The 11,599-nt window shown below is 39.1% G+C and overlaps 2 protein-coding genes and 1 pseudogene across 2 annotated transcripts in view; 2 read left to right on the top strand and 1 right to left on the bottom strand.

Moving 5' to 3' along the window:
- Positions 1 to 651: 651 nt before the first annotated feature.
- Positions 652 to 2,211, top strand: SMIM26 (small integral membrane protein 26). Its single transcript, XM_071221801.1, has 2 exons — positions 652 to 820; positions 1,894 to 2,211. Exons 1-2 carry the CDS (start codon positions 703 to 705, stop codon positions 2,046 to 2,048), a joined length of 273 nt encoding a protein of 90 aa, XP_071077902.1. The 5' UTR covers positions 652 to 702; the 3' UTR covers positions 2,049 to 2,211.
- Positions 2,212 to 2,882: 671 nt separating this feature from the next.
- LOC112304279 (U2 spliceosomal RNA) lies at positions 2,883 to 3,027 on the bottom strand (annotated as a pseudogene).
- A 6,201-nt stretch (positions 3,028 to 9,228) lies between these two features.
- DTD1 (D-aminoacyl-tRNA deacylase 1) overlaps positions 9,229 to 11,599 on the top strand; it is a 229,272-nt gene continuing 226,901 nt past the window's right edge. Inside the window, exon 1 of the mRNA XM_024559888.2 lies at positions 9,229 to 9,383. Within this exon, the coding sequence (XP_024415656.1) occupies positions 9,341 to 9,383 (43 nt within the window). The 5' untranslated portion in view covers positions 9,229 to 9,340. The remainder of the gene's footprint in view (positions 9,384 to 11,599) is intronic.

The following is an 11,599-nucleotide window of genomic DNA, read 5'->3' on the forward strand; positions in this document are numbered from 1 at the left end:
GTCCACTCTGCCAAGCACAGCACTTTGGCGATCATGTTGTTTGGTCTGTTGTAGTAGGGGTAGATTATACTTTGAAGAAATTTACAGATAAGGGAAAAGCCGAAGGTGGACACAGACGAAGATACTGTTTTTGCGATGTGGGTACATTTGTATGATGAAGGGTACAAATCAATAAAATGAAAAAGTGTGCGAGGTGGAGGAGAATCATGGTATAATTGATGAGAAAGGCCCCAGAGGAAGGAGTAAAGAATGGGACCCAGAGCGTAGTGGAGAGATTAATCTTGACGTGGAGGAACCCAATGCTCACCCAGACAGGGTTCCAGAAAGGAAAATGGTGAAGATAAGTTTGCGGGGTGAGACAGGTGGTATCGTCGCAAATCTGAGCTGGAGGAGAAATGGAATTAACCTTTACAAATACCATCGTTGAGGCAAAATAACTTTACAAATGAGAAGTTTATTCGGAGAAATTGTCATTTGGTAGGTCATTTGGTATGCAAGGACGTTCATTCGCTGTCAAACACCGAAACCACCCGAGGCAAAGCTTGACCTGAGCCCAATCCCAGGCGCCACTGCCGAACTACACGCCCCAGGATGTAATTGGGCCAGCTTCCCATTGGAGGCATTGGCGGCGGTTGCTACGCGCCGGCCGGAAGACCCGCCTACGCCGGTTCTCCGAAAGTCGCAGCTTTCTCCAGCGACGCCATGCGAGCGGACCAGGCCTCCTCTTGGTACCGGCGAATGTCTGCAGTCTATGCTTTGGGTGCCTGGACCATATTGGGCTCTTTGATATTCTTAGGCCGGAAAAAGAGCAAGCCCTTAGGTACGGTTCTCCGGCAAGACCTTCCACCAGATCGGAGCCTTCCGTGGGGTGTACTTGGGGGTCATAGGAGCGGCTTCACTGTCCCGCCAGTCCCAAATACTCTGCAGAACTTGGGGACGGGGGACGGCTGCTTAGAGCCGTTTGTTGTAAGGATACCTGCCAGGAACTGCATTTTAAATCCTCTTACCTAAGTCTTGTTTATTTATTTATTTACTTTGAACGAGGCCGTCCCTTATACTTGAAGAACCTGTGTAACGTTTCAGTAGGAATTTTCAGATACTGACGGTGGTGTTACTGTAACATTAGCCCTCGTCTCATTTGGCGACCAGTTTCAGCACTTACGCCAGCTAAGGAATATTAAAACCTTCCCATTTGTTGTGCGGAAAGGAAATCCGTTCGCTTTCAAAAATGTGCTTAGCAGTAACAGATGCTTGTAGTAGATTTGTGATTGCCTGGGGCTTAATGGGAGGAGTGATGGGCAGTGACAGCTGAGAGTATGGGGTTTCTTTTTGTGGATGAAAATATTGTAAAAACTGATTGTTGTGCTGGTTACCCAGATTTGAATATACAAAAGATTACTTAATCTTACATTTTAAATGAGTAGTTGTATGATATTAAATATGTCTCAGTAAAGCGGTTAAGTGGAAGCTGTGCGGAGGATTACATTTGTTGATGAAGACTATTAGTGGCCTGAAAGTACCACTGAAAGTTTCCAGTATCGAGCGTAAATACATTTCAGTGTCTATAGTGGTCACATTTTATTTATTTTTCTTTTTTACACAAAGGAAATGTCAGGAATCTGATGGGGGTGGGAGTAATTCTTTCTTTAGATTTTTTTTTACAAGACTTTACTAATAATTTACATGGCTGCTGTTTTAAGTTAGAAGTTTAATAGTTCAGGTGTTTTATTTTTTTTAAAGTGAAGTACAACAAAAGATGTCTCAACAAATGAATTCCCTGAGCCAAGTAATTCTTACCTTAGTTTATTTTATTTCCAAGACTTTACTAAATAATTTTAATGACTACTCCCTAAGTTAAAAGTTAATAATTAAGGTGTTTCGTATTTTTTAAAGGTGGTGAATTAGAGCAAAAGGATGAAATAGCTGAACTCCCAAAAGGATTTTATGTGGAAACGATTGTCACATGTAAAGAAGATTTTGTTCCAATTACTGAGAAGATCCTCAACTATTGGAAATCATGGACTGGTGGCCCTGGACCAGAATCATGATTGACTGCTGAATTCTGGAAACCAGGACTTTGGTTCAGATTATAAATTTGATAGATGCCTTGATTTCCATTTCATGTTTGTGGAAAGTGTATACATTTAATTTAATTTTGCCATAAACTATCACTAATAATATGCAATAAATATTTCCATGAGGCAAAGTAAACTTGTATATTCAAGAAGCGTTCCTCTATACTGATGTGAGTGAAAGGTTGAAGTGAAATTTTACATTGAGTGTCTGTAAGCTTGCTTTCTGAAACTAGTTCCTGAACTTTATACTTCTTTATGTTGCTGTCAGACACAGCTTTGAGTGGTCCATTTAAGATTAGATTCAGCAAATCTCCATGTTTAGTTTGGGATTTATAGCAGCCCTTCGGATACTATTGGGTGCTTGGTAAGTACATTATGATTTAAATAGACTCAACTTGGCTGTTAGGACCACAACAGGTGTGGGTTAAATCCCAACTGTGACTACCAATATTCTAGACACAGGGAATACTAAGTTGGGACAACATGATTTCTGACCTAAGTGCTGCACCGGTTTCTTCACTAGTCTCTTTTGGTTGTGAGTAACCCACATAAGTGAGCTTAAATCAAGGTGTTGTTTGTCAAAAATGTATATGTACAATTCCGAATTAAAGCAGATTATGTTGCAGTTTTAGGAGGGCCTGACACCAGGAACTAGAATGCAACTAGCCACTCACTGATCCTGCCTTCCTCTGGCTCAAAAAAAAAAACCTCATGAAAATTTTCTACAAGTTTGGACATTCTTAGGTTGACATACGTATACTTAAAAATGGTTTCCCAATGCTGGTAATTTGGTAACTTGAAACTTGAAACTCTTGCTAGTTTCATTAAATGATGGACATTCATTGAATAGCTAGACAATTTTCAAGATAAGATACTGTATCAATTACTGAACATAGATATACCGACTTTTTTGCTTCTACACTTGATCTTAGCCAAAAGGCCAAGAAGCGATTACTTTTTGCTTCTTATACAGGAAATAAAGATACTTGAGTCTATTAGTAAACGTTTTGTGCAACATTAAAAAAAATTTGTGTTGTGAAAAATTTTATAGATATTTCTATAAATTGTAAAATGTGTTTATAAATTTATTAATCTAAAAGAATACTGGTGTAATAGTTCATAATTCCTTGCTCCTTAGTTTTTACTAGAAATTAGGATTTTTAAAGGTTAAGAATTCTAATATGTGTAATTAAAGTTACAAAAGTTAATAGTATAGAAAACCACTAGTATACAAGAAAAATAGGATATGTTTGTCTTAAAAAAAGGTATAAGATATGGAAATGTGTTTTCATTAAGAGAAAGTAAGTAATTTTGTCCTGATTCTTTTTTTTTAGATTTTACTTACTTACTTTTAAAAAGCAGGAAAGGGAGGCAGAGAGGGAAAGAAACATCAGTGTGTGGTTGCCTCTCATGCACCCCGTCCTGAGGGCCTGGCCTGCAACCCAGGCATGTGCCCTGACTGGGAATCGAACCAGTGACCCTTTGGTTCACAGGCCGGCACTTAGTCTACTGAACCACATTAGCCAGGGCTGTCCTGATTATATCTGGGTGGCTAGAGATAGTGAAAGTTGAAGAAAGTTTATGAAAAGTGAATCTTTTATTTTTTTATTTTTATTTTTTTAGGTTTTATCATTTTTTAAAATATTTTTTAAATTTATTTTTAGAGAGAGGAGAGGGGGGGAGAAAGAGGGAGAGAGCCATCAATGTGTGGTTGCCTCTCGCTTGCCTCAACTGGGTATCTGGCCTGCAACCCAGTCATGTGCCCTGAATGGGAATCGAACTGGCAACCCTTTGGCTTGCAGGCTGGCATTCAGTCCACTGAACCACCACAGCCAGGGCTGAAAAATGAATCTTGAGGAAGGAAAGTTTATCTGACTAGTGAAGCTGAATAAGATTGGAATAAATTTATGTGAGTTTAAATATCAAAAGTAAGCTGATGTAGAATTACAATTTGATTTTCTGCTAAAAACAGTTTTCTTAGAGTATTGGTCTGCTACTGATATTTTGAAATTGTTTTCTGCCTAGAAAACAAAAATTATTTTATCAAAATAATTTTCTATGTTTTATGTTATCTTAATCCTCACGCTAGGATATATTTATGGATTTTAGAGAGAGAGTAGTGGGGAGCGGGAGGGAGAAAAAGCTCGATGTGAGAGAGAAACATCAATCTGCTGCCTCCTGTACTCCGACTGGGGATCAAACCCACAACCTATGTATGTGCCCTAATCAAGACTGGAAACCACAACCTTTTGGTTTATGGGACAAAGCTCCAATCAACTGAGCCACCTGGTCAGGGCATATGCTGTTTTAATCATGTCCTTGATTCCTTAAGAAAACAATCTCCTCAGTAGTAAGAACTAAGTTTTGCTAACAGTTATGTAAACTTCTGTTTTTGTCTTTGAAAATTTTTATCATCACTTTGGTTAAATGGATCATTAAGTGTTGATTCAAATGACTTAAGATCCTATTTAGTCAAATGCCCAAATCTGGGCCCCTGGAACACCTCAAAAGATTTGTTTTCTCTCTTTACAAAATTTTTAAAAACTAATTAGGGTTATTTGGTATGTTAAATTGCATGGGAAGCATTATAAATTAAGTGGTGTTAATCTTCCAGTGTATGTTGTAAAGGTAAACAATGGCTGTAAATTAAATGAATAGTCAGGGCTACGGCAAACCCAAGGTGGCCACTTGGTTCTTTCAGGCTCCTGGCAACCCCCCCTTCTATTTTCTTTTTTCTTTTTGCATTCCTTCGTCACTGTGGTACTTTTAAGCTGGACTTTATTCAACTGCTATTTAGCATGGGTTATCAAGATGTTCCTGGTATATGTTTCCAGGAGGAGTTAAAGCCTTTCCCTACTCAAAGGCTGATACCCTCACAGTGGCAAAGAGACCGTTAGAAAATGTGTTTCCCACTTGGGGTATGCCTTGAACCATCTCTGAGCAAATCATACGAGTTTTGAAGCAGACTTGAAAACTTGGAATTATCACTGACCCTATCACCCTTGGTTATCAGGCAAACTTGAGAGAATGAATGAAAACCTGGATTTAAGCAGAAATTTAATTACGTGGGACTTAGTGAACTGATGAGAATGGTTACAATTTTTATGACTTTCTGTTTGAAGCATTGCTGTTTTTTTTCAAGGTAATTAAGAATTTTTTTTCTAAAGCTAGGTATGAATTAGAGCAATTTGGTAAACTATACCTTTGAAAACAAAATTGAAAAAGTTGTCTTTTTCTCCCAACTTGATTCCTCCATAATTTGGAAACTTGCAGTGAGACTTCTGATTTTCATGGCAGTATTGTTATTTGCATAAATTCAACAAGAATTCGTTCTTAGAACAGGAGACAATTGGAAACTTGTATTTCAAGGATTGGACTGGAATGTCATAACTGAGTGAGACATGCATAGACTCAGATATGACCAGACAGCTTTAAGATTGTGTGATAGAAGTCAGTAAAAACTCTTGGAAATATTGGCTTGGTATCTTGCTTACATATTCCTAACAGCCTTACCAGGTGAGTAGAGAATGTCACTCACTTCTTGGCAGGCACAGAAACCTCAGGATATTTTGGGGAGTTTGAGAAGAGAGGAACTCACCCAAATCTATAGATATAGGCAACATCTGATGGCAAGTTCTTGCTGTGGCTTTTCTGGCCTTGAGAAGCTTTTTAAAGTTTAACCTGAGATTCCTTAAGAAAATTCTAGCACAGCTGATTTAAAAGAGCCTATGTGGAATTCTTAACCTTTACAAATCCTAATTTGTAGTAAAAACTAAGGAGCAAGGAATTGTGAACTATTACATGAGTGTTTTATAGATTAATTTATAAACACATTCTATAATTTATAGAAATACATATTTTCTTACTATTGCTGGGCTTATATAAATAATCAGGCCAAGTTTATTGAAATAACTTATTTTGCAAGTAAATTAGTGTTAATTTGGCTATCTTTGGTAAAGATGATTTTACAGGTAAAAATTGTATTTCAATAGAAACTATAATATACTTTTGGGATATTAGACTCTAGTGCTGTTAATTATCTTCTAATTTTTTTGCTTTCTTCTAGTAAACTGGATTGGGTCTTTAATTTTTCTAGTTCCCTCCAACATCTGTCTATCACTCTCCAAACCATTTCCAGTTTTTCTTTCATCCTTTGACTTGGAATCATTGAGAACTGAAACTACTCTTTTCCCAAGGCCATGGCAAAAATAGATTTCAGAGAAATCGCCACAACAGTTCATATATGGGCAATCTTTATGTTCTTGTAGAAAGATCAACAGAGACATTCAAACTGCAAACCAGGAGAATCTATCAGACTGTAACTGCCCGTCCTCCCTCAATTTGAAGATGAATCGAGACACACATGTAGAAATTTTTTCAACTGCCTGATTTCAGAACTGAGAAACGGATTATAGTGTGTTCCAATCATCAACCTTTGTCTTTCTTTTGTTTCCATACAGACACTTTTTATTAAATAACTGTACTATGTGTGCACCATAGGCTTAATTTTAGGAGCCTACCAGCATTACTGCCTTCTAAAATGAGATAACTTTAACTGAACTAAACCTTTCTCAAGACAGACTGATTTTGGAACAATCTATCAGCACAGCTTCTGGAATGTGAAACTTCCAGGGAAGTTTCAGAGGGAACTGTGGGGGTATAGAAAGAGCCACTCCAACATGTACCTTTATGGTATGTGGAATTTCTTTTTTTTTTTTTTTTTTTTTACCAAAGGCAACTTTTAAGCTATGGGCTTGAGAAACTTCTGCCCCTGAACTACCTAGAACTTGAATTGGGGGTTTTGCTCATAATATGAGGTTATCAGAGATAACCTTTAACCTATCTATAAAGCCAAACTACTAATTACCAAATGTAGCAATGACCCTTGGAAGCCCCGAAAGCACCTTATCTCATCCCTACATCAGAATGTCTTATATACCCATTTTCCCTTACTGTCTTTGAGCCTCATGCATGTGGGGTCTCTGACTCTTGATATATGTGGGTCCCCATAAATATGTATGTATTAAATTTGGTTATTTTTCTCTTGTTAATCTGATTCATGTTTATTTGATTATTAGATGAGCTGAAAGAACTTTGAGGGTAGAAGAAAGTTTCTTCCCCATATACACATTTTTGGCAGAAAAACCACAAAACTGATGTGTCTCAATACAGTATCAAGGCACATGATGTTTGTCTCATTACTGGTGAGGTTAACTTTCATTAATGTACTTTAGTGTGTAGTGTTAATATTTAAGCATACTAGTCTGTGTTCTTTTCTAGCCAAATGACTTTCCTTGTTTTTTATTTGAATGCTTTCTCTTATAGGAGGTGGAAAAGTTTTCCTCAACACTCAGAGAGTCCCTGGGTGGATTTGAAAATTAAACTGATAGACACAGATGAACAGGAGAAAAGCCTACAGATTTATTTGTTTTACATGTGACTGAACTTATTTAATCAATACATGACACAGGAGCCTTCATAAGGAAATGAAGACCCTAAGAAACAGACCTGAGTATTTTTATGCTAGGTATTTTTTTTTTAAGTTCTCTCCTGAGAACATACTTTTTGATTTTTAAAAGAGAGGGGAAGGTAGGGAAAAAGGGGGAGAAAGAGCGATGTGAGAAACATTGATGGTACTGTTGAGAGCTAGGAAAGAGGGCTAGACAATTATAAGCATTGCTAAGCAGAAAACCTCTTGAAGGTCACTAGAATGGATAAGGAAGAGAAACAAATCGTCATCTGAAATAAGCTTATCAACAGGAGACAGACAGATAGTTCCTCCTGAACCCAGAGCAAAACTCCAGAGCTCAGAGCTATGCAGAGATAACAGCAACTCCCGCTTTTGTAACTTGCTTGCTTGCTTCTCACTGTATAAAAGAGCTAGCCTGTGAGCGTTTGGAGCGGCTCTCATCTGCAGCTCTTCAGAGCACCGTGTCTCTGGGACACATCGATAGTCCGCCCCTGCGCAGGTTAAAAGAGTTGGCCATTAAAGTAACATCTCTGTAAACGTCCTGAAAGTCTCCGAACATCTGTTTCTTGCGTCAGTGGGTGCAACAGTACATGCCCCAACCAGGATCCAGTCTGCAATCTAGGCATGTGCTGTGACTGGGAATCAAATCTGCAACCTTTCTGGTTCACATGATGTCGCTCCAGCCAACTTGAGCTACACCAGATGGGGCTATGCTCGTTTTGATGAAGTTTGGGCAGTTGTGGAGGAATATGATATGTCCAGTAATATGAGGTAACTAGTAAATTGGAGGAGCCCTAGCAAGGCTGTTCTTGGGAGATACAGATGCTCTTTAAGTGTAGGGATGGCACCTCTCACATGAAGTGTTCATGACCTGTTTCAGGGAGGATGGGTGGGGTGACTTTCCTGCTTTTGTTTTCTCACATTCCTCCAGCTTTAAATATTCAATATACCAAGGTGCCATGTTTTGGGGTAATGTCCTGATCCTCATCATTCTACACTTACCAATGCTATTAGGGGACACATTCAGAGGAACTTATTTTTATCAATTATAATAATTTGTTAAGATAATTCATATAGTCTTGCAGCTTTCTAAGCACTTTTTATCTGGTCTATTTATCTCCTAACAACTCTGCTGGGGTGAGGGTAGGCTAAATATTTGTGTTAGAGAAAGAGTTAGAATTACAGAATTACAGTATACATCTATGCAATATAACGACATGTGAAGTAAATGAATACTTAAATACTTAAGTAGCTATTTTAGGCAGCAACTCTTGGTCTGATTTCTAAGAAGCCACTGAGGCAGGAAGACAGGGGAAGAACAATTCCGGAGGATATTTGGACAGAGGGATGGAAAGAAGGAAGAGGGAACATAATTAGAATTAGGATTCAGGCAGAACACAGCTAGGATTTAGGAATGATGGCTCTTAAGCCTGAAGTGAAAAAAATAAAAGGTGCAGAAACTCTTCTGGGCAGAGTTGAGCCTGGGCAAGAATGGCGATCCTAGAGTTCGGTGAGGTACCAACCGTACGTGGAGCACGTGGAGCACAACCGAGAACCCGGTGGGTTTTATCACTGGGTGAGCGGGTTATAGTTAGGCCTCAGATGCGCGTGATCGACGTGGGCGGGACAAATTTATGGTGGGCGTGGTCAACATCGCAGGTGTCCACCAACTTGGTCTGACCGAGCTGCCGGGCGCTTCCCGGTGTCACCCGCAGAGGGCGCTGGCCGCCGAACCAACAGCTTGCAGTCTCGTGGCCGGAAGCGCGGCACCGCCCCACTAGCTGCAGCCGCCGCCATGAAAGCTGTCGTGCAACGCGTCGCTCGAGCCAGCGTCACAGGTCAGTCGGGGCGGGGCCGGGCCGGGGAGGAGCCGCCCCTGACCCCACGCCCGGCAGTCCCCGGCCCCCTCTCCGCGACGGTTTCCCCAAAACGGCCCCTGAGGCCGTTCTGTGTCTGGCTCTTGGGTGAGCTTGGACCCCGCAGTGTGGACTCCCTGGCCAGGTTCAGGGCACCGCCACGGCGCCTGATCGTTGTCAGTGTGCCTGGTGGGCCCCAGCGCGTCCCTGGCTTCAGGATATCCTCTTTGGGTTCACGAGAATCGCATCTTATTATTTTGGTTCTGAGCACCTGGTGGCAGAACCTCCGAGCATCCGTATGGCCCGTTCTTCAGTGGAATGTTGCACTAACACATAGGGAATATTTCCGGAACAAGAACGTCCTCCTTTCCAACGTTCTTTTTAAAATTTCCCATTTTGCCCATTTTCTATATGTCCCGACTTTTATGGAGCTTCACTCCCAATAAAATGCACAGATGTGAAGAGTTGTTCCTATGGATGAGTTCTGGCAGTTGTGTACACTCACGTGACCAGGCCCTAGACTAGTTTCGGAAGAGTGCCTGCCTCAGGATAACCTTCTTCTCTCTAGTGGACCTCTGTAGGAATGGGGTCGGAATCTTAAGAATTCAAGGTGAAATATTTCTCTTTCCCACCAGTTTCTCGTGGGCCAAACCACCCAACCATTAGTCCTGACTTGATCACTGTAGTCAAATTTGAACAGTGATTAATGTTAATCACTGTTAATGGAGTCCAGATAAGTAATGTAGATAAGGTAGTTGTTATAAAAACTCAAACCAAGATAATAAAGATATTTTAAAAAATTTAATGAATAATTTTAGATTGTTTTCTAGCCTTTTCTGTTTACATTGGCAGAATTATAATATTGTTTCAGGCCAGATAATTCCAAATATCCTTCAAGCCAGTCTACACCAAATGTTTTCTTGTGTCTACAAAACTATTAATCTAAAAGCAAAACAAGAAAATCCCCATAAAGAAACAACCAAACCCAGCAAAACCATATACAGGTATTTAGATCTGAGATTCAACTTTTCAATCCTGCTCAATGATGTCTAAGCTGTTCTGGTAACTGGTTTTGGATATGGCCTCAGAGTAATAGGGATTTATGGAATTTTAAAACAAAATTTTTTAGCATTTCAGTTAGTATTTAAGGTCACTTAATATTTAAGCAAGATGTTTTGCTTTTTCTGAGAAGATCTTATAGTCTGCTTTATGAGGTAATCAACACTGAATAAACTGGAGAATTTAGGTTTTGATCTTATATCTCCAAACTCTCCATTCTGGAATATTGAAAATATGTATTCTGTGACATTTGCTGAATAGTTTAACTGATTTTAGTTTAGTATTTAAATTATATGCTTTTAGTTAAAAACAAATAAACCAATCTGCATTAAAAAGATAAATGTTAATTGTGGGAAGGTGTTAATAAAATGGAATTCTCTCTGTTTTAGAGGGACCTTGGAGTTAGCCAGGCCTCCTAATTGGGTTTTAATGGAAAGAGAGTTTCCGATTCCTTAAAAATGTGACTAGCTCCACTGAAATGTGATTGTAAGTGAATGACATATTTCAGGGGTTCTAAAAGGTCACTTCCCATTTTATGGTTGAGACAGAGTAGACAATTAGAAGTCACATCTTATCATGTGTCAGTTTCACTTTATGAGATTGTTCAGTAGCATGGTTATTGTGATAATCTAATTTAAAAAGCGTTGTTATGGAACATTTTACACACTCATTTGGTTAAACAGGAGAATAGTACAGAAACCTTCATGTCTTGTCACTCAGCTTCAGCAGATAAAATCTGAATAGAATCATAGAATGTTGGGACGAGGACCTAAAATTGTTGGGTTTGAATATGTTCATTTGGGAGATTGTGATTTCTCAAAGAAGAGATTCATGGGTGATGCCACTTATACATGGAGAAATTGACCAAATATTTCAGGACTTTTTTAGCCTGATGATCTGTCTAAAATTCTCAAGTTTTTTTTCTTTGGAAATCCATTTGCCTATAATAAAAGATCCCTTTGAACCTACTAATCCTTCTACTTGTTGCAGGAGGAGGGGCAAACTCCTCTAAAACAAGAGAGCAAACTGTGTCATATATAGGCTTTGGGGCATAAATTATTTCTTATTAATACAATATTAAATTGTAAAGATGTTGACACTCAAATAGTGATTTGAATCACTTCAAATAATGATTCTAC

Source organism: Desmodus rotundus, chromosome 6, assembly GCF_022682495.2.
Source record: "Desmodus rotundus isolate HL8 chromosome 6, HLdesRot8A.1, whole genome shotgun sequence".
Taxonomy (NCBI): Eukaryota; Metazoa; Chordata; class Mammalia; order Chiroptera; family Phyllostomidae; genus Desmodus; species Desmodus rotundus.

What these genes read in the sequence shown, in the direction of transcription:
- SMIM26 (XM_071221801.1), top strand. Translation starts at nt 703, where the DNA reads ATGCGAGCGGACCAGGCCTCCTCTTGGTACCGGCGAATGTCTGCAGTC. An exon ending in GAAAAAGAGCAAGCCCTTAG is followed by an intron (nt 821 to 1,893) that starts GTACGGTTCTCC and finishes TATTTTTTAAAG; the next exon opens with GTGGTGAATTAGAGCAAAAG.